This window comes from Copadichromis virginalis, linkage group LG3 (genome assembly GCF_057382275.1).
Source record: "Copadichromis virginalis isolate Kocher_CV1m ecotype Utaka linkage group LG3, C_Virginalis_male_GT1.1, whole genome shotgun sequence".
Taxonomy (NCBI): Eukaryota; Metazoa; Chordata; class Actinopteri; order Cichliformes; family Cichlidae; genus Copadichromis; species Copadichromis virginalis.
Genome location: NC_140620.1, coordinates 3,474,525 through 3,496,973, shown reverse-complemented (window position 1 = coordinate 3,496,973; position 22,449 = coordinate 3,474,525). Strand labels below are relative to the sequence as shown.

General features: G+C 43.6%; 2 protein-coding genes and 2 long non-coding RNA genes across 5 annotated transcripts; 2 read left to right on the top strand and 2 right to left on the bottom strand.

Annotated features, from left to right (window-relative positions):
* Positions 1 to 66: 66 nt before the first annotated feature.
* On the top strand, positions 67 to 3,390 carry LOC146712335 (H-2 class II histocompatibility antigen, A-U alpha chain-like). The gene is made up of 4 exons (XM_085452037.1): positions 67 to 179; positions 258 to 506; positions 2,391 to 2,672; positions 2,950 to 3,390. The coding sequence occupies exons 1-4, from the start codon at positions 122 to 124 to the stop codon at positions 3,078 to 3,080; spliced, it is 720 nt and encodes a 239-aa protein (XP_085308163.1). The 5' UTR covers positions 67 to 121; the 3' UTR covers positions 3,081 to 3,390.
* A 426-nt stretch (positions 3,391 to 3,816) lies between these two features.
* LOC146712332 (H-2 class II histocompatibility antigen, E-S beta chain-like) lies at positions 3,817 to 20,828 on the top strand. 2 transcript variants are annotated; one of them, XM_085452025.1, is made up of 7 exons: positions 3,817 to 3,839; positions 17,583 to 17,685; positions 17,849 to 18,095; positions 18,830 to 19,043; positions 19,804 to 19,871; positions 19,947 to 20,060; positions 20,471 to 20,828. In XM_085452025.1, the coding sequence occupies exons 1-7, from the start codon at positions 3,832 to 3,834 to the stop codon at positions 20,494 to 20,496; spliced, it is 780 nt and encodes a 259-aa protein (XP_085308151.1). In that variant the 5' UTR covers positions 3,817 to 3,831; the 3' UTR covers positions 20,497 to 20,828. The 2 variants fall into 2 exon arrangements, with proteins under 2 accessions (XP_085308151.1, XP_085308152.1); XM_085452026.1 differs by lacking the exon at positions 3,817 to 3,839 and having other exon boundaries at positions 17,823 to 18,095.
* LOC146712334 (uncharacterized) lies at positions 7,510 to 8,231 on the bottom strand. The gene is made up of 2 exons (XR_014919242.1): positions 8,105 to 8,231; positions 7,510 to 7,645 (listed from the first exon to the last, which is right to left on the bottom strand). It is a non-coding gene; the product is annotated as an uncharacterized LOC146712334 (long non-coding RNA).
* On the bottom strand, positions 14,403 to 15,128 carry LOC146712333 (uncharacterized). Its single transcript, XR_014919241.1, has 2 exons — positions 14,998 to 15,128; positions 14,403 to 14,538 (listed from the first exon to the last, which is right to left on the bottom strand). It is a non-coding gene; the product is annotated as an uncharacterized LOC146712333 (long non-coding RNA).
* Positions 20,829 to 22,449: the final 1,621 nt, after the last annotated feature.

Genomic DNA, 22,449 nt, shown 5'->3' with positions numbered 1-22,449 from the left:
CTGTGATTGGCTGCTGTGTGTTAGAGCTCAGCTGCAACTTTCAGTTCACTCACAGACTCTCACACACACTCTGTGAGGTTCACACACAGACACACAGAGTTTAACTGTCAGAGAGCTGCTGATGAAGATGAAGGAGCTGCTCCTCTTCCTCTCCTGTGTCCTCTGTGTCTCTGCTGACGGTGAGTTTGTCTCTGTAAACAGCAGCTTATTGATCAGGTCATTGATCAGGTCACTGATCAGTGTTTGATGTGTTTCAGCTCTGCACAGTGACATTAGTATCGCTGGCTGTTCAGACTCTGATGGAGAGAAGATGTATGGACTGGATGGTGAAGAGCTTGCCTACGCAGACTTCAACAAGCAGGAGATGATCTACCCTCAGCCTCCTTTTATTGATCCTATGACTTACCGGGAAGGAACTTATGAAGCAGCTGTGGGTAATCAACAGGTCTGCAAAAACAACCTGAAGATAAGACGTGATGCAATGAAGGACATTCCTCTGGAGCACGGTAAACACAACACTTAACCTTTGTTTTCTGTGCTGCTGCTTAAACTACACAAAGTAGCAAAGCTCACATTTTGTTCTGCAGCTTCTCTAAATCTGCAGTCAGAGGCCACTGCTCTGTGTCCTCACCCTCTGCTTCAGTACACAACAGAAGACACACACATGTTGAGCTAGTGTTAGCTTCACAACACAGATGTTTATTCTTTCTTTGTGTTCCAAAATACTGCTCTGTACTGCCAGCACAATGAGCGCCCCCTTGTGTCTGGATGTAGAACAGTGCTGTCATACGTGAAACTGCAATAAAACTACAAAAATGTGTAAATGAAATAATTACAAACAAACTAAGAAACTTAGAAAGAAACGTTAAGGGGCACATGTTTTTCACTTGATCTGTTTTAATACTGTATGAATAAAATATCATTCCTAGCTTTATTTCTAAAGTTTTCTCACTCTGCAGTTTGCAGAATGAACTTAATCTGTGCTCAGAGTTAATGTTTGTACTGGTAAACAGACGAATTCATATATAGCACTATTCTATCGTAACTGATCACCTAAAGTGCATTCATGCAACATACCTCATTCACCCATTTACACCAGCCCTTAGTTCTGTGTGCTTAAATGGGCTTCCCTCTTGGTGATCATTATCCTTCCATCGTCATCAACACAAAGAAAGATTTACTGATCAATAAATCAAGTACTGTTTAACTCAGTTTCACTGTAGTGTTGGTGCTTATGTGTAGTTTTCAAATAATCAAGCTATAATTTATTAATCACAGCATTTAACAGTAGAAATAATGCAAAAATAAAGGTCATATCCATAAACTAGCTGCAGGAAATTACCACATGAGTAATGTGTAAATAATTTCCATATAATATCACCACAATGATACAGGGGTATTATCTTTAATTATATTTCTTTAAGTAAAAGGAATAAAATAGAATAGCCCTTATAAAGAGATCTGATTAATGATTAAAGCAAAAACAGTTTATTTATCTTTTATAAAAACATGTACCTGATTAACTGAGTGAGAGAAGGAAGACAGGATGAAGACATGCTGTGGAAGAGAGACAGAGGTTAATAACAGATATGATTCAATGCAGAGAGGTCTGTTAATACATAGTGAGTGAGAAAGGTGACTGGAAAGGAAAAACTCAATGCATCATGGGAATCCCCCAGCAGCCTACATCTATTGCAGCATAACTAAGGGAGGATTCAGGGTCACCTGGTCCAGCCCTAACTATATGCTTTAGCAAAAAGGAAAGTTTGAAGCCTAATCTTAAAAGTAGAGATAGTGTCTGTCTCCTGAATCCAAACTGGAAGCTGGTTCCACAGAAGAGGGGCCTGAAAACTGAAGGCTCTGCCTCCCATTCTACTTTTAAATACTCTAGGAACAACAAGTAGGCCTGCAGAGCGAGAGCGGAGCGCTCTAATAGGGTGATATGGTACTACAAGGTCATTAAGATAAGACCTTATAGTACCATATCACCCCATTAGAGCAGAGTTTATTTGAAAATATTTTTCCAGACCAATTGCTAAAGACCAGTCTATCCATGTTAGATTAAAATGTATCCTGCTTAATCTCATCTCTTAATCAAATAGAATTTGGTGATTTGTAGTCATGCTGGCATAGTGTTTTTTGTTGTGGCTTTTTTGTTTGTTTGCTTGTTTTTTAAACTGGGCTCATACATACTGTTCCTCCATCGGTCATTCCTTAACTAAAGTGGTTCTTAAATCAAATAAATACTCTCATATTCAGAACAGTGCTAATCCCTCCCACAGCACTGAGATAAACAGAATATTATTCAAATATATGCCTAGAAGTACAAATCTGTTAGAAATGATCTTTTTGATCTGTAAAATACATCAAATCTTTGTGTTTGTGCACAGATGCTCCTTCAGGTGTGACGATCTACACCAGAGATGAGGTGGAGTTTGGAGAGAATAACACTCTGATCTGTCATGTGACTGGTTTCTATCCTGCTCCTGTCAACGTCTCCTGGACCAAGAACGAGCAGAAGGTCACAGGATCCAGCATCAACGTTCCCTATCCCAACAAAGATGGGACCTTCACCCAGATCTCCAGACTGGACTTCACCCCACAGCAGGGAGACATCTACAGCTGTGCAGTGCAACATCTGGCCCTGACAAAACCAGAAACTAGACTCTATGGTGAGAAAATAAACCCTTTATTTAAAGTGAGCACACTGACTGAAATACAAAGACAACTATCTTTGTCTTCCTTTGGAGAAGACTGAGCCCAAACAGCTAACGCTGCTTAATCAGCTGAAGACAGATGTATAGTTCACATAGTGCTTGTTTATTTTCATTTTCTTCTGATGTTGACAAGACTTGGGCCAATATTAATGTTAATAGCTGACTGTAGTCAGTCAGCTGACCATTTGTCACCAGATGTTTGGTTCATCTCTCTGTGTGTTTGTGTCTCCAGATGTGGAGGCCTCTGGTCAGTCTGATCCAGGAGTTGGACCGGCGGCGTTCTGTGGAGTGGGTCTGACTGTGGGTCTGCTCGGTGTGGCTGCTGGAACCTTCTTCCTCATCAAAGGAAACGAGTGCAGCTGATTGGCGCACAGTGATGATGTCATCAGTGTTTGAGTGTAGATAAAAATGGGATTTAATCCAGCTGTTAGGACATTTTGTAAATGATGCTTCAGTGAATGAAACACAGACCCTCAGCCTGTTGTCCTTCAGACATTCATGTGTTTGTGTAAACATCACGATGCTATCATGATGTGATATTTTACATCTAAAAATATTGCTTTCTGTATGATTCTTCTTTTAACAGTTAAAAACATGATCTTTATCTGCAGAGCCAATCAGAGTTTTCTCTGCTGTTTTTCACTGCTCTGTCAATAAAGTGTGACTGTGGAAACATGTCTGACGTATGAAATGAACACATCTGCTTCACATCAATTCAACACACTCCTTATAAACAACTAAATCCAAATATAAAATACTCTAAATGTTATTATGACTATTGAAGGTGAACAAAGAAATGTTCTTAACTGATGGAATGAATCAGTGTTGTGTCTGCCAGTGGCGTGTCCAGCGGGGTGGCCTGGGGGGGCACAGGCCACCCCCCCAACCAGACTGGCCACCCCAGGTGCCACCCCAAAGGCAAAACAATAAAATTCAATCAAATATCAAATGTACGATTATGTTTTCACGGTGAAGCTCAGATATCCGAGTGTAAGTGAATGCAGCATCGGCTTCTGCGCTATGTGCATCACGTTAGCAAAGGTAGGAGAGCCAAGCACGAAGGACAACACTGCAGGAAACAATTTTTCGGTGAAAGAAAATGAGGACAGAATAAATGTCCCGGTAAGTAATATTAAGTTTGTTGAGTTTAGTAAACTTCGGTGAAATTAGAATACCAAGGAAAAAATAACACTTAAAGAATTATTGGAATATTTCAGACAGTATGCTACAGAGGGCAGCTAACATAAGAGTTATGAGTTATAAGATATAATCTAAGTCGTAACATTGCTGTATGGAGCTGCAGATTTGGTTGCAGGTTAACATAGCTGGACTGGCCATCGGGCTTATTTGACTTATTTTTTTTTTTTTTTTTTTGTAATGGCATGAACAATGAGAGGTGGTGGATTGGCCAGATGCAGGTCGATGTGTAAAAATAACTCCGTTGTTTGGTGGTGGCTATGGCGGGGCTTCCACAGAGGCAGCAGGTGGATGAGGGAAGGGGAGGCAGGAGGAGAGACCCGAGGCGGCTGCCGGTGTTCCAGATCTACTGGCGTTTAGATCAACTGGCGTTGGTCGAACAGATGTGTGGCAGTCTTGCGTTTCAGGAGCTGCTACCGACAAACCAGCAAAAAAACGCCAAATGTGTCACCTGTGACACTTGTGAGGTTGTCTCAAACACACTCCGTCAGTCTTGATGCTGTTGAACAACAAAATGTTTAAAATGTGGCGAGTTTACCTGGTGATATCCTCGTGCGCGACGCGATCGCGAAAACAGCAAACAATTAACACCACGCCGTTGTTGTTCACAGGACAGCAAGAGTAAACGATCGGGAGACTCTTGTCGTCGTTATCGTTCCCCTCGCACGGTTTATTTCTCCGGTTTCAGCGTTTTTGCTTCACAACTACAGCGTGCAGTTTACTTTGTGCACTAACATGGAGTCGAGTCAACCAGCGCCACCTCTGGCCACGTGCCACAGCCTACAGCCAGATCAACCTGTGACACACATCTGCACCACGTTTGAATTCGTGTCATGCACATTTGTACCTTTCAATTGTGTCTGTTTGTGCGTCATGCAAATAAACCTTTGAAATGAATGAAATGATATCATATATTCCTTATTGGCCTACATTTGTACAAAATTCCAAATTATATACACAAAGTCATAGAAATCACCACTCCAATTGGTCATCATGATTTTAATATTCTCTTTTTCCATAACAATGAAATACACCTTGGACAAATATGACACATCAATATTTCATTAGTGTTGTCACATCACATCCTGTAAGCATCGTCTGTCTGTGTCTTTTCCCTGAAAATGAATATTTCCAGCCAATATAGACAATCCATCAACATGGCTGGAGTTATATACAGTCTGTATAAGTGTGGTTAATCTAATGAAGATTTGTAAGGAGACGGCAGTTACTGTGAATTCACAGCAGTTACACAGTGATTAGTAATAAACAGCCAGTGAGAGTGAGTGGATATGACTGTTCCCACCACTAACACATGACCATAGCCCACTACTAGATTAACTTGTGACACATCTGCACCTGCTGCTATGATCACAGTGAGTAGAGGCTGAGTGGCTGCACTTACCCCTGGTACATCCAAATCTACCCACAAACATGTTGAAAGATGCAATGGCAGCAATGTGGATTGTCAACACTAAAAACAATCAGTAAGCAAAGACAACAGGGATCATTTGTTTCTGTTTATTTAGCACCCACAACATTTGTAGTCGCCTTCTGCACAGGGGAAGTCCACACACACCGTGTGGTACCACTTTCCACAGAAATCTGCAAGATTGAATGAGATTGTCAGGGTCATTGTCTGACTGTTTATTACTAATCACCTGCTGTACATTCACAGTAACTGCCATCTCCTTATAAATGTTTATTAGATTGACCACACTTGTGCAGACTGTATATCACAACCAACTCTAACATGTTTGTTTGCAGAGGGAAGACACAGACAGACTACGCTAACGACATGTGATGTTACAACACTGGTGAAATATTAGTGTGTTCACGACATTTTTCGTATGGGCAAAAGTATTGATATCAGGATGGTGATTCTTATGTGTATGTCATTTGGCATTTTGTACAAATGTAGGCTGATAATAAATACATGATATCATTTCATTCATTTCAAAGGTTTGTTTGCATGACGCACAAACAGACACAATTGAAAGGTACAAATGTGCATGACACAAATTCAAACGTGCTGCAGATGTGTGTCACAGGTTGATCTGGCTGTAGGCTGTGGCACTTGGCCAGAGGTGGCGCTGGTTGACTCGACTCCATGTTAGTGCACAAAGTAAACAGCTCGCTGTAGTTGTGAAGCAAAAACGCTGAAACCGGAGAAATAAACCGTGCGAGGGGAACGATGACGACGACAAGAGTCTCCCGATCGTTTACTCTTGCTGTCCTGTGAACAACAACGGCGTGGTGTTACTTGTTTGCTGTTTTCGCGATCGCGTCGCGCATGAGGATATCACCAGGTAAACTCGCCACATTTTAAACATTTTGTTGTTCAACAGCATCAAGACTGACGGAGTGTGTTTGAGACAACCTCACAAGTGTCACAGATGACACATTTGGCGTTTTTTTGCTGGTTTGTCGGTAGCAGCTACTGAAACGCAAGACTGCCACACATCTGTTCGACCAACGCCAGTTGATCTAAACGCCAGTAGATCTGGAACACCGGTCCGAGAGTGTCAGGTGAACTGAACTTCAGGTAAGAAGTTATGACCTGCAGTCTATCTGGGTCAGATATAAACCAAGTTTAGGTGGAGTTTATTTTCATTGTGCTGACTTTTTACAGTCAGTTACAATAACTCGTACTGCGTGAGCTAGCTTGACGGAGTTTTTATACAGCTGTTCGGTTGCTATGATGTTACTGATAGTGAACTTTATTCATAAGGTTAGTTAGTAGAGTTGCCAACGGCTCCTTAAAAATGGAATGGTCCCTCATTCAGAGAAAATATTACACGTTTCGTATTGAGCTGAGAAGAGACGCAGTTTGTCCCGAACTTTAGCTACAATGGAAAAAGACACAAAGCTGGAGTTATTCTGTCGTTACGCTGCTTCTCTCATTCTCTCCCCTCCCTCTCCTGTTTCTATTATGAAACTGATCAATGATCAGCTGATCGGCTTTTCTCTCTCGTTTGTTTATCGCCCACTTTGCGCCGAAAGAGGAAACCAGCGGATGTCGCGCTAAACAACAGCAGCACGTTTAAGCTCGATCAGCTGTTGTTAGAATGTATTTAATATTAATTTCTAGTATCAGCTGATGTTTGCTGGAGCCACAGCTGTAAAGCTGCTGGTCATGATGTCGGTTTGGATATGTGGTGAGAGGGAAACATGAAGATGAAACCAGGAGATGTCCTTACTGAATCATCAGAGCTGAGCAGGTGATGGAGAAACAGGTTTACCTTTTAGGTGACATGGATGAGTTGAAGTTATGAACTGTTTCTGAGAGACAAATAACACCAGGATCCTTTTCTAAGCAGCTGACAGCTGGTAACTGTGCAGGGGCGGGTCTAGCAATGTGTTGCCAGGGGGCCAGGTAGGGCATTAACAGGGAGAGGGGGGCACAAAGAAATACTTTTCTTTCTTATTCTCATTTAAAATGTCTCACTTTTAAAAAATAATTATCTGAATCTTACAACCAAAGTTTTTATCTGACGTAAAATGTATAGAAATCATACTGTAATGTATGTTTGCACTGATTGCCGATCACGCTTCAACTGAGTCGTCCTCGGTCAGAAGGAATGGTACTCCACAGTGATGTAGTTCAAATAACTTTACTAAAGAGGTGGCAGATGACATCAACAGGATGTACAGCGTTGGTAGGGAGGCATTACAGTATTCACATGCAGGTAACGGGGGTGTGAGTGTGTATATGGGTATGTGTGTGTGGTCATCTGTAAACAGAAAGAACAAACATTTGTATTAACCACTATGGATAGCAGTGTACCCCTTATACAGTACTGTGGGTTTCCAGGGTAATGTTATACAATCTGCCATAACCTCATGGCCACTAGATGGCACCCTAAGACCATAAATGAATTTCTGGCTTGTATATACATTGGCAAACCAGACCTCTGCAGATTGCAACGATTCAGAGAATAAACATAGTAAATAGTTACATCCACCTACCACAATGCTTGACAGTAAGTCGTATATGGAATGAAATATGGGCTGAACACAAGGCTGCCTGTAGTAGGCCAAACAAAACGCATCTTAGCGATAGCCATGGGACTAGCCTCTTAGCGATAGCAACGAGACTAGCCTCTTAGCGATAGCAACGGGACTAGCCTCTTAGCGATAGCAAATTACACAGATAAAGTCAACAAGCCTCACTCTCATCTTACAATACTCACATGGTAAGCACGCACGCAGTATTAACTCACACCGAATGCACGTTAATACGTTACTCCTCCGACACACCTCTCATCTGTGCAGCGCTGCGCTGAACACGTTCCCAACCGGAAGTACAGATACCGAGGTGCATCATGGGTAACGTAGTATAAACCAGCTACAGTGAACAAGCGGACTTTTAACAGCCGCCCCTGTATTTGTAGGCAAATACACTCCCGCTAGAGTCCTTCTATTTTGAAACAGTGTCATTTGAGTCCTCAGGAACTTTGGGAAGTTCCACCAACTTAGTTACCGGGCGAACATAGGTACTGTCTTTAACCTTGACCTCGGCAGCTCGAACAACGCCATCAATCCCTGGGAAAACTTTGGCAATGGTACCCACAGGCCAAAGGCCTCTAGGCAAGTTACAGTCCACAATCATAACAGCTTGTCCCACAGCCATGTTGTCAGTGGACCTCCTCCATTTCTGTCGGAGTTGCAGTCCTGGGAGGTAGTTCTGTATGAACCGCTTCCAGAAGTGGTCGCTGATGACCTGACTGTGCCTCCATCTTCTGTTAGAAAGAGTGCCTGAGGGGCCGTAAGCTGCCTGGGGTAGTGCCGAATCATGCCGCCCCATCAAGAGAAGATTTGGTGTGATGGGATCTGGGTCAGCTATGTCAGCCGATGCATAGCCAAGCGGCTTTGAGTTCAAAATGCCCTCAACCTCTATGAGAGCAGTGAGTAGGACTTCTTCCACCACAACTTGGTCCTTCAGGACCACTTGCAGAGCTGACTTCACTGCTCTGATTTCCCTTTCCCATGCTCCTCCGAAATGAGGAGAGTGTGGGGGATTGAAGCAGAAGTTGATAGTCTGCTTAGCCAGTTGCTGCTTGAGGTCCGGCTCCATGTTTTCAAACGCCGTTTGGAGTTCTCTGTGCCCACCTCTGAAATTGGTCCCTCGATCAGACCACATCTCGTACGGCTTTCCTCGGCGTGCAATAAATCTGCGTAATGACATAAGGAAGGAATCGGTGTCAAGACTAGGGAGGAGATCAAGGTGCACGCATCTGGTTGTAAGACACTTGTAGATGATTCCCCAGCGTTTCTCTCTTCTACGACCTATCTTTATCGTGTATGGCCCAAAACAGTCTACGCCCGTTGACCAGAACGGCCGCTTATAGAGTCTCAGCCGCGATGAAGGTAAGTCAGCCATTTTGGGTGTAGAAGGTGAGGCGCGCCATCTCCTACAGTCCACACACTGGTGCTGATGCTTCTTAATGGCTTGACGTCCTCTGAGAATCCAATAGGTGCGCCGTATTTCCGCAAACAGCCTCTCTGCACCTGGATGAAGGAGCTGGTCATCATAAGTTTTTATGATGAGCTTGGTCAGGGGATGTTCAGCTGCTAATACAATGGGATGAATACTGTCTGGATCTAAGTCGGCAGCTCGACGGAGGCGGCCTCCGACTCTGATGAGACCGGTAAGACTGTCATATTCAGGGGACAGCACGCTAAGACGGCTGTCTGAGCGGACTGGGTGCCCGATCTGGAGGGCTCGAGCCTCCTCTGAGAAGCTGTCAGTCTGTGCCGAGCGAAGCAGCATGGTTTTGGTTTCTAGTTGCTCCGCTGCTGTAATAGGAGCGTCAGCCGCCCCGTGTTGGGTCTGGTAGGTAGCAGCAATCAGCTCATCTAGCGTGGCATACTGTGTTGGATCCGGTAAAGTCGGGGATGCAGAAACGTGCCCACAGAATGCAGTCTTCCTGAGCTCTGCCTCACTGCATGCCGGGAACTCTGTTGGCAACTTAGGCCAAGTGTCAGCAGTTTGTGACAGAAAGGGTGGACCATGTGACCAACGATTGCGGACAGTTAGGTCAGCGAGATGTTTCCCTCTGGTGATGTCATCAGCAGGATTGAGGTCAGAGGTCACATACCGCCACTGTTCAGGAGATGTCAGCTCCTGTATTTCACAGATTCTAGTCCCCACAAATACCTTATAGCGACAGGAACTAGACTGGATCCACTGCAGCACCGTTGTGGAGTCTGTCCACAGGTAGATCGATTTCAGGAGGATGGTGAGCTCTGTCTGGAGTAATTTGGCCAATTGGGCCCCTGTGAGCGCTGCGCAAAGCTCCAGCCGGGGTATTGACACCTGTTTACGTGGGGCCACTCTGGAGCGAGCCATCAGGAATGATGTGGCGATGGGCAGTTGTTGATCGATTACTCGGAGATAAGCCACAGCCCCATACGCCTTTTCTGATGCGTCACAGAATATGTGAGCCTCGTATGTCACATTGCTGGAGTTGTGAGAAGGAGTGTAGCAGCGGGGAATGGTGACATGCTGAAGGTGTGACAGTTCACCTTCCCACTCAAGCCAGGACTGAAGTAGATTCCCTTCGATGGGCTCATCCCATCCTCTCTCTGTGCTCCACAGGGCCTGTACAATCAGCTTGGCCCTTGTAGTGTAGGGACAAATATAACCTAGGGGGTCATACTGGGTAGCTAGTACCTTGTACACGTTGCGCAGCGTGACCGTGGAGTAGGTTATAGGGCGGTGCTTATACCCCAGGACATCTGTCGGGCAGTGCCAGCTGAGTCCTAATGTTGACTCTTGTGGGTCGAGACTTTTGAAGTTCAGCCAAAGCTCGCAGCTCTCTGATCTAGCTGAAGCGGGCAGGTGAGCAACTACTTCGGGCACGTTGCTCGCCCACTGACGTATCTCGAATCCTCCTTGAATGAGTAAATCTCTCATTCAGTCGATGAGCTGCTTTGCCTCTTCTGGGTTGGATAGGGACTGTAAACAGTTATCCACATAGAAGGCTGTGTGGACAGAGTCACAGATGTCCTTGTGGGTGTCTTCGTGCTCCCTTGCATGTCTCTGTAGGGCGTAAATAGCACAACAGGGGCTACATGTCGTTCCGAAGGGCAAAACTCTCCACTCATATACGTCTGGGGGCCGGTCAGTTTCACAATCCCTCCACAGAAACCGTAGTAGAGGACAGTCCTCTGGGAGCAGCCGAATCTGGTGAAACATGGCTTTGATATCTCCACTCACGGCTACAGGGTGTTGGCGGAAGCGGAGTAATACCCCCAGCAGAGTGGGCCCCAAGGGAGGTCCTGGTAAGAGGTAGTGGTTCAGGACGGCCCCCTGAAACTCAAACGAACAGTTGAAGACCACCCTAGCCTTATTATTGTGATGTACCATGTGGTGGGGTACATACCATGACTCGGAAGGGCTATGTGTCTCATCTGGGCTCAGCTTAACAACATAACCAGAATCTACTAACCTGTGGATCTCCTGGCTGTATGTGAGGGTCAGATCAGGATTCTTGGCCAGCTTACGTTCGGTGGATCTGAGGAGGCCTTTTACTGCTTCAGGAGAGACACACATCCGTGGAAAGTCCCTTCTTCTCAGCAGCGGAGTGGCGTATCTCTCGACACTGTCTACTGGGACTCTGATAGTCTTTGTCTCCAACATAGCTACCGCCTCTCTGTCCTCCTTTGACCGTGTGACCTCCTTCTCTGTCCTGTAGGGGGGAGCATCTAGTTGCCACAAACGCTTCACATCTTGATGCACGGCCTCTGCAGGAGAAAGGCACATGTTCAGGCACTGCAGGTCCCCCTCAGATGTAGGCATACTACTGGCCGGCCCCTGGATGGCCCATCCGAGCTTGGTGCAGATAGCTACTGGCCCTTTGGACGACCCCCGAAGGACGGGGCGGACAGGGGTGATGAGATGAGCGTTATCTGAGCCAATCAGCACCAAAGGTTGGATCTGGTTAAATCCCTCAATCTGGACTTTCTGTAAGTGAAGATACTTCTTCTTTAGCTGTTCAGCTGGACATGACTGAGTAGCTAGGCTCAGTTGTTGGGCTGTGAAGGCATGTGTTACTTTGTACCTCACTTTGGGCTTAGCCCTTGGTGACACCTGAAATGAGACAAAGCCTCCCTTCATCTGGATTACATCTCGACGGATAGTTCTCAGTGAGAGTGTTGCTTCCTCCTGTTCCAAACCTAGAGATGTAACTGCCGCTGGAAGCACAACAGTCTTCTCTGAGCCGTCATCGAGCACAGCAAATGTATCCAGTGATTTTCCCCCATGATGTAGTTGGATTGGTACTACCTTAAGCATAACACGACCTGAGTGACTTGAATAGTCTAGGTAGACCATACTAGTACTCACAGTTAGTATGTTAGGGTCCCGCTTCTTGGCCTCAACCAGGTCATGGAGCACCAACAAATGCTGGTCACCACAGGTGCTGCACGGCTTCTTCAGAGTACACTGCTCTGGAGAATGTTTACGGCCACAGCGCCAGCATTTGGCCTTCTCGGTAATCCAGGTAGCCATAGCTTTGAGGTCTAGCCTTTTGAATCCATCACAGCCATTCAGATAATGCTCTGTCCCTTCGCAGTATGGACAATAAGGTTTGAACTTCTGTTTCTTCTTAGGTTGGATTGTCGGATCTGGAGCTGTAGATTCTCCCTCCTGGTTTAGCTTGGCTTGGGCTAGATTTGGGCCGTAGTAGATGGAGGCAGATCTGTTGTGTGGCTTGAGCCCTGCTGAGGCTTTGAGTAGGTTCTTCTCTGGACGTGGCTTGTCCGGGGGCATTTGAGAGGCTTGTCTGGATAGCTGAAGGACTTGGGATTTCCGTTCGAGCCATTCTGAGAAGTCGTACATATTGTATGTTCGGCTGCTGCCACTGCGGATGATCCCCCGGGTGATACAGTACTCGATGAAGTTGTCCCTGTAGTTCAGAGGGAGCTTAGTAAGCAGTCTGTCCACATGTGAACCACAATGAAGCTCACTGGCTGCTACTTCATCCATGGTACTGAGAAGCCCAACCAGGCTGGACACCGAGAGGGAGAGGTCTTCAATAGCTTGAGAATCTCCGGCTCTAATAGGGGGGCAGTTTAATATAGTGCTAAGCTCACTTTGGACTAACTGCCTTGGCTGTCCATACCTCTGCTCTAGCGCCCTCATTGCACTAGTGTAGGGAGTGCGGTCGTGAATGTAGCGCTTGGCTACCTGTAGGGCGCTGGGATGCTCTAGATGATCTAGTAGGACCTGATACTTGTAATCTTCTCCCAGATGAGAATGTGGCCCTAAGGTGCTGTCCAGCCCTTTCTTCAATAAGGCAAAGTCACTCTCTCTCCCCGACCGGAAGATCACCAGCTTAGGCTTTGGGATGCCGTATGAAGATGCCACCATCATCTCCATCAGGTTTGGTAGAGGCGTTCCTGCTGGGTGAGTTGTGGCAACCTGTGGATTATGGTGTTCAGCAGAGGAAGATGATGAATAGTTACTGCCTGAGGGATAAGGAACATAGTACTTGCCAGCTGGATCAGGCACAGCTTCAGGATGCAGTATGGTGGGCACAGGGCGATGAGCTTCTGTCCACTGTGATGGCTGGGTCACAGGCGCTGGTGGACGTGAAGGTTGCTGCAAGTACACAGGATTAGCTGGATGTCTGACTTGGAAGACAGGAGCAGCGGGATGTGACATCTGCTGCAGACTCATTGGGTCCACAGCCTGTGATAGCTGGTGCACTGAAAGATGAGCATGTTGTAGTGGCTGATCAGCTGGGGATGCAGAATGTAATAGCTGCACCTGGCATGGCCTGTTTATCAGGAGCTGATGTTCCGATCGCTGATATGAGAAGGGTTCAGCAGTGCATCGCCCAGGTCTCCTGAGTGGCGTCGATGCAGCTACATAAGTGGCAGGGTGCAGCACTGGCTGAATGTGAAGGCTCGCTTTACGGGGAGGTGATGGAGCAGATGTTTCCACTGGCGTCGGCATGTTCGCCGGTGTTGTGGTGTCATGTAACACCTCATTGCTAGGTTGTAGTGGTGCAACTTCTGTTATGGAGGAAATATGTTGGGGTTGTTCTAACGCTCCTGTTTCTGGGGGAAGAGGACTGCCAGGTTTAGAAGCTTGCTCCAAACGCTCCACCCGCTTCAGTAGTGTCCCACGAGTTTCCTCCATAGACACTTGCAGTTGAGTCATGTGTTGGAGGACACTGCTCCAAACTGATTCCATCTTCTGCCATCTCTCATCCTCTTCATAGTCGGAGCTGCTTGAACTACTTGGAGCGCTAGATGGCTCAGTTAGGTTGTGCTCATAGTCCACCAGATGTACTGGAAGTTTCTTCTCCCGCGTTGGACGGGGGCTACTCGATGCACCTCTATCCTGAGGGTTTGCCATCTCATTAACTCAGCCAAGGCGAATCCGGCTCGAAGGACCACTTGTAATGTATGTTTGCACTGATTGCCGATCACGCTTCAACTGAGTCGTCCTCGGTCAGAAGGAATGGTACTCCACAGTGATGTAGTTCAAATAACTTTACTAAAGAGGTGGCAGATGACATCAACAGGATGTACAGCGTTGGTAGGGAGGCATTACAGTATTCACATGCAGGTAACGGGGGTGTGAGTGTGTATATGGGTATGTGTGTGTGGTCATCTGTAAACAGAAAGAACAAACATTTGTATTAACCACTATGGATAGCAGTGTACCCCTTATACAGTACTGTGAGTTTCCAGGGTAATGTTATACAATCTGCCATAACCTCATGGCCACTAGATGGCACCCTAAGACCATAAATGAATTTCTGGCTTGTATATACATTGGCAAACCAGACCTCTGCAGATTGCAACGATTCAGAGAATAAACATAGTAAATAGTTACATCCACCTACCACAATGCTTGACAGTAAGTCGTATATGGAATGAAATATGGGCTGAACACAAGGCTGCCTGTAGTAGGCCAAACAAAACGCATCTTAGCGATAGCCATGGGACTAGCCTCTTAGCGATAGCAACGAGACTAGCCTCTTAGCGATAGCAACGGGACTAGCCTCTTAGCGATAGCAAATTACACAGATAAAGTCAACAAGCCTCACTCTCATCTTACAATACTCACATGGTAAGCACGCACGCAGTATTAACTCACACCGAATGCACGTTAATACGTTACTCCTCCGACACACCTCTCATCTGTGCAGCGCTGCGCTGAACACGTTCCCAACCGGAAGTACAGATACCGAGGTGCATCATGGGTAACGTAGTATAAACCAGCTACAGTGAACAAGCGGACTTTTAACACATACATATACCAACAAGACAGTGTACATATGGAAAAGATATATATAAATCTTATAAAGTTTGTATCTGTCTTGTGTGAAACTTGTATGAAAAGCATACAAGAGTAAAAACAGATATAAGATCCCTTGAAAAATTATATAGTGAAACTTGTATGTTTTGGATACTTACTAAAACAATATATGAAAGTAATGAGAAAGTGGCCACTTTCATGAGTAAATCATATAAGTTTTTACTATTTCTTTTCCATATGGGTCACAACAGCGTTTGTTTTCAGTCAAAGTCTTTATGGCTTTAATACCTGGGGGGCCGGTCTGTAGTCAAAATGCCCGATTTTCTGTCCCAGTCCAGCCCTGCAGGTTAATACTGGCAGTGTCACCGTGCCAGCTGTCTGTATTTCATCATCAGCCAGTGTTGTTCTTTATCAATATTACCAAAGTTTACCATAAGGCAGCATAGAAAGTATTTACTTGCTTTCAGGTTTTATTCAAATATTAGTCTTTTCAGTTGTTTCCCCACTTTTTTCCTGTTTCAAAATCAAACACCAGTTTGTGAGAAGATTATCTTCTTTTTTTAACAGGCAGATAAAGTTTTGCATTGGCTAATTTGTCAATTGTTTGTTACAAATGTTCGTATTTTATATTCAAAAATGTTTTTGCCCAAAACATATGTGCACTACATGTCAGTAAAAATACTATGCAAATATTGATGTTATTGATGTTATTAGGTTTACAGGGTTATTGAATTATGGTGAACGGTTGGTAGAATTGTTTTTAACATTATCTGCCAATTACATCTGCCACCCTTCTCCAAATCTCCACACTGTATATAAATGCCACTTGTTTTGCACATATTCAACTCTGTATATTTTATATATTTTATTATTATTATTATTATTTTATTTTATTTTTTTACTATTTAATTTGTAAAAATGTGTATACATACACACACACACACACACACACACACACACACACACACACACACACACACACACACACGTAGGAAAACATTTAGTATACACATCCAGAAATGCATACACTATTATATATTGTACATATATTTATTAGTTTCAGGTTGGCCATTCTTGTATTTTGCTCGTATGTGTTGTTGTGTTTGCACATCTCTGTTGCTTGTGGGGCTCGCACACAAGAATTTCACTCGCATGTGCTGTGCCAGTGTGCCTGCACATGTGATGTGACAATAAAAGTGATTTGATTTGATTTGATTTGATTTGAATCTGTGCCCCTACCTGGCCCCCCCAACAAAAATTTTCTAGACACGCCACTGGAGTCTGCACATAACAGACCACTGAGCAAAGAACCAGTCTGAAATGGTACCTGTAGGCTCTTTGTTCCCAGCACCCTGTCACACAAACATTGGTCCTATTTCTTTAGTTTAATCTGTGTAAAATACCAAAGAAAAAACATTTTAATATGAAAATAGTATTTTTTCTCTAACAAACGGATTCCCAAAGAAGTGTTAGCTGAAAACTGCATATCTCAGTGTGTGCTTAAAATCCTGAGGAAGCTGGATAGAAGAAGAAGAAGTGTGAGGCCTCTGGAGAACAGGATCTGAAAGACCCGACACAGGACCTGAGACATGACTTTCTGCTGTTTACTGAAGCCTCATCAGAAATGTCTCAGTGAAGGGTGGCTGTCAGGGAGAAGAAGTGACACGGGAGGAAAGGCTGAGGTATGAAAATGACAAGAACTGGACTGGATTAGAGGAACAGGTCTGATGGATCCACACTGAGACTTCTGGTTCAAATCCTCGTCTATGTTCAGATGCTCATCCTGTTTGTGGGTTTGCTGCAGATCTTCTCATCTTCTCTGAGAACATCCTTCAGCCGTCCTCTGAAACTAAAACTGTCTCCAGCTGTCTGTAGCAACACGATCCAGTACAACAAGTGCTGCTGTTTACCTTTGTGATACAGTAACACATAACAGCACAGCTGACCTTGAGCCTTGAAACAAATATGTGACACTCACTGAAGTGTCTTATGGCCTCATGGTCAGAATGATTTCATGGAACTGTGGTGTTTGGGTCCGATTTCATTTTTGGACTAAAATAAATGAAAATGAACCTAAATGTAATGATGCCTCGAGCCTCATGTCAGCTTTTTTGTTTTTGTAATTAAACCTGCAAGATATTTGACTGATGCTTATTAATATATTAAGTTCATTACTATGTAATCTATAGTTGCATCCACATGTTGTATAGTATGATTTCACACTTAAACATCTTTCATCAAAGTAAAGCTGCTGTACATGTGAAATAATAATAGTGGAAAGTCTCTGACTACTAAATGTTACTCTGTGATGATGAAGAGTGTGAGCTGGTGTCACAGAGTTCTTCCTGGTAACAGCTGATGCTGTGGTCATGTGACCTCTTCTCTGTTTTTAGAGCAGCTCTCAGTCAGACTGAGTCAGTTTGTCAGGAGAACTCAGGAACATGGCTTCATCCTTCCTCTGCCTCAGCCTCCTCTTCATCAGCCTCAGCACAGCAGGTACTATCAATACACTTATTAATACACTGATCACTCATCAATACCCTAAGCAATGATGTGGCTGAAGATACTGATCAATACTCTGATCTCAGATCAGTCCACACTTTGACAGTGAATGTGATTCTGTTTGTTCTCAGATGCGTTTTTGAATTATTATGTGCAGCGCTGTCAGTTTAGCTCCACTGAGCTGAAGGACATCGAGTTCATCTACTCTGAATATTACAACAAGTTGGAGATTTTCAGGTTCAGCAGCAGTTTGGGGAAGTTTGTGGGATACACTGAGTACGGAGTGAAGCAGGCAGACTACCGGAACAATCTACCAGGAGAGGTGGCTAGATGGACAGCTCAGAAGGAGAGGTACTGCCAACACAACATTGGTATCTGGTACAGCAACCCTCTGTCTAAATCAGGTGAGTGTGCTGGTCTGTGTGACATCATCAGGTGTTCATGTTAACCTCACTCTGACTGACACTCTGAATCACTCACTGACTGCACACAGTTAGTTTGAAGGATGCTGCTTTAAAACTACTGTATTAACAGAATTTACACATTAAACACTTTAACTTATTTGTCACTGTGCTTTGTCTTTATTCATTAAATTCAATAATAAGTAGTCTTTTAAAAAAATGAAATGCAGTCTCTGCTGCACCCTGGTGGTGAAACAGAGACAGACAGTATTCAGAACCACAGATAAAAATCATACTGACACTTTTAATGTCAATTTTCATTATTATTATTATTATTATTTTTTTATATTTTTAAGTTTTCTATTCATATTTTCCTGTAAAAACCTCTAACACCACAATAAAGTAGCAGTTTAATTTCATATTGTATTTTATATGAAGTCCTTTGAAACATTTAAATAAAAAACTTTTTTGTGAATGAGAACATGCAGGCTGTATTTGTGAGATTGAGCATAACAAAAATGATGCAGTTTACAGTTTGCTGATGCTTCTGTGGGTTAAAGTTAAACTGCTGTTTCTCACTCCTCCTCCTCTCACTGATTACTGTCTGTGCATGTCTGAGTTCATGAAATGAATTGATATCACATCCACATATTTATGTATCACAAAATATTTATTAATTTATGTGCATCACTGAAAATTTTATATTAATAATAAAAGAAAATAATACTGTCTTCTAGTTCAACCCACTGTCAAACTTCACTCCATGAAGCCTGCTTCCAGTCACCATCCCGCCATGTTGGTCTGCAGCGTCTATGACTTCTATCCCAGTGAGATCAAAGTGAGCTGGCTGAGAGATGGAAAGGAAATAACCTCTGATGTCACTTCCACTGAGGAGATGGCAGATGGTGATTGGTACTACCAGACCCACTCACACCTGGAGTACACACCCAGGTGAGTCAGGTCCAAGTGTGGAGCATCAGTCCTGACCAGATTCTTACCCTGGATGGCATTACCTTGGCCTCCAGTAACACTGTGAGGAACCTTGGAGTAATTTTTGACCAGGACATGTCCTTCAACGCACATATTAAACAAATATGTAAGACTGCGTTCTTCCATTTGTGCAACATCTCTAAAGTTAGAAATATCCTGTCTCAGAGTGACGCTGAAAAACTAGTTCATGCATTTATTACTTCCAGGCTGGACGACTGTAATTCATTATTATCAGGAAGTCCAAAAAACTCCCTGAAAAGCCTTCAGCTGATCCAAAATGCTGCAGCAAGAGTCCTGACAGGGACTAGAAAGAGAGAGCAGATTTCTCCTGTTTGGCTTCCTGTTAAATCCAGAATTCAAAATCCTGCTCCTCACATACAAGGTCTTAAATAATCAGGCCCCATCTTATCTTAATGACCTTGTAGTACCATATCACCCTATTAGAGTTCAGCGGGATGGACTTTTTCCTTCCCACTGTCTCCAAAGTGCTGCTCATAGGGGTCACATGATTGTTGGGTTGTTTTCTGTATGTATTATTGTAGGGTCTACCTTACAATATAAAACACCTTGAGGCAACTATTGTTGTGATTGGCGCTATATAAATAAAACTGAATTGAATTGAATCCTTTATATAATTTTTTACCTGGATTTGATGGTTAAAATAAGTTCCTGTTCCAGTTCTTAGCTGTAAGAGAATCACTAATGCTTGTTTGTGTTGAAGGTCTGGGGAGAAGATCTCCTGTGTGGTGGAGCACGCCAGCCTGGAGAAACCTCTGATCACTGACTGGGGTAAATACCTGTCTGTATCTACACACCTGTACACACCTGAATGTACACCTGTGTGACTCACCTGTGTGTCCTCAGACCCGTCCATGCCTGAGTCAGAGAGGAACAAGCTCGCCATCGGAGCCTCAGGACTGATCCTGGGTCTGATCTTATCTCTGGCTGGATTCATCTACTACAGGAGGAAGGCCCGAGGTCAGAACTCCCACTCACAGACCAGTTCATACCTGAAACCAGTTTAGACCAGAATGAAACCAGTTTAGACCAGTCTAAATCTCAAACCACATTACACGAGTCTAAAACTGGTTTGGATCTGGTTTACATCAGTATTTTTATATATATATCGATGTTTTAAAATTCCGTTTCAGACCAGTTTAAACCAGTTTCACACAGTTGTAGACCAGTTTGTTTATTTTCAGACCACTGTTAGTTTCATTCATGTGTCAAACCCAGTTTTTTAGTAGTTTTTTTTAAAAGACTCTCAGTCCTGATCCAAGCCCTGAAACATGAAACTTTACTGATCATTAGTATTGATCAAAATCAGCTTCCATGAAGTGTTTTCAGAGTGTTGGTGACTGTGTCCTCGTCTCTTCTTCTTTCTCCAGGTCGTATTCTGGTTCCCAGTAACTGAGTCTGTTCCTGGTCCTGGTCCTGTCTGATGTTATAAAAGCAGCTGCTTCATGTGTTCAGCAGACTGATGATGATGATGATCTCTGTCTGGACTCTGAACCTGATCCAGGATCTCAGTGTTGTTGGTGGTTGTTGTGGTTTCACTGGGATGGTCCTGGATCAGGTCAAATGTAGACTCTGCTGTTTGATGCTTCTCTGTTTAACTCTGCTCTTCAATCCATGTAATATAATCCCTGTAATCCAGGTCTCAGGGTGACTTTGTTCTCTCTGCTCGTCTGATTCTAATTTACAGATTTTAACTTTCATGTCAAAATAAAATGACACAAACTTTCAGCTGTGTTTGTTTGCCTGCATCACTGCAGATGTTACTGATGTCAGAGAAACCTGTTTAAACCAGTTTAAACACTGAGGAAGCCCCACTGTCCTGCAGGAAGGTTTCATGTTGTTCCAAACCTACGGATGTGTTCATGTGGAGGGTGTTTAGAGGGGACTGATATGAGTTTTTATCAGCTTCAATGCTTGTTTGTAGTATTATTGTGTCGGCGGTAAGATTAGCACAGGCATCCCAATCAAAACAGAACTCATTGAAAGCAGTCACTGTCAGGCTTGTTGACATCCAGAGTCTCAGTAAAAATTCAGGCTTCATCAACAAGTGATGAAAAAGTTTTTTTTTACTAAAAAACTTACAACATTGTTTCAGTTACTTACACTTCTTATTTTTACTTTTAGTTAATTAAAATGTTTTTTCATATCTGGTTTTAGTTTTGGTTTAGTTTTAGCTTACTGTAATAACCTTGCACTTTTGATCAGTTTAGTTTAACAGTGTGTGTGATTATGGAGTGTAAATTCAATTCAATTTTATCTATATAGCGCCAAGTCACAGGCCAGCTCGGTGGTGTGGTGGTTAGCACTGGTGCCTGTTGAATCTAATATCCAGCTGTGGACTTCCTGTTTGGCCATTTAGGTTAATTCGCGTGTAACTCATACCAGCTGTTTGTTTTGTGGCGGCTGAGCTGGGTCTTTGGAAATGTGAGGGAACAAACAAAAGCAACCTCATGGTGCCTTCCTTAAACTGGGACATTAGGAGGCTACCATTTAAATGCAGTCAATACTACTATGTGAATTCCATAAATTTAAGGTTTTCATACTTGATATTTAGTTTTTGTTATGTCTGTTGAAACCTTCAGTTTGTTTCAAGGAACAGAGTACATGCTCTCACAGTTAAGATAAGATCTCACATCAAGATAAAAAGAGGCTGGTATTCTGATGTCGGAGTTTTCATGAACACAGCTCAGCACTGAAAACTGCTTCTGACTGAGACATAAATAAACTACACGGCATGTTCTGTCAGATAATTCCATCAAGTAGAAATTGCTTCTGCATATCTTTAGTCACAGTGTGCTATAAATTCAACATGATGTCACACAGTTTGCAGATGTGTTAATAACAGTTTTAGTGTTTAACCCTTTACTGGATACTGTAATGTTCATGGAGACTCTCAAGCAGCAGACATTTTGGTCTCACCATGGTTTATTAACAGGGTAACAGGGCAGGGTCCACCGGAACACCTCACTGTCCAGCTCTGGTAACTCACATCAGTGAACACATCACAATAAAATCACCTCAAGGATCGTTACAATACTTTGAAAACAGGATTTTAACACTAATGTAAAAATCTAAAAATCTTAATCGTTGATTAATTTTATTAAAGGCCAAATCACATCAATAGCACTCACTAAGAAGGTTTCACAGACAGGTATAACTGACATCCTGTCAGTGATTCCTGGAATACTGTGTACGTGTGTTAAAACCACAGCTGGCACAGAGAGGATATTTGGGTTTGTAGTCCTTCTGTAGGGGTCAGAGAGCTGTTTGAATGACCACCTGATGTGTGACAAAAGAATCCTCTGTGATGCTGATGACAGTCTGTGCTCTCTCTGTGTGTAAAGGTCCT

Excerpts from the sequence above, each read along its gene's own strand:
- LOC146712335 (XM_085452037.1), top strand. The coding sequence starts at position 122 with ATGAAGATGAAGGAGCTGCTCCTCTTCCTCTCCTGTGTCCTCTGTGTC. Across the intron at positions 507-2,390 it reads GGACATTCCTCTGGAGCACG|ATGCTCCTTCAGGTGTGACG; the intron begins GTAAACACAACA and ends GTTTGTGCACAG. Across the intron at positions 2,673-2,949 it reads ACCAGAAACTAGACTCTATG|ATGTGGAGGCCTCTGGTCAG; the intron begins GTGAGAAAATAA and ends TTGTGTCTCCAG.
- LOC146712332 (XM_085452025.1), top strand. Across the intron at positions 17,686-17,848 it reads CATCAGCCTCAGCACAGCAG|CGCTGTCAGTTTAGCTCCAC; the intron begins GTACTATCAATA and ends TATTATGTGCAG. Across the intron at positions 19,044-19,803 it reads CACCTGGAGTACACACCCAG|GTCTGGGGAGAAGATCTCCT; the intron begins GTGAGTCAGGTC and ends TTTGTGTTGAAG.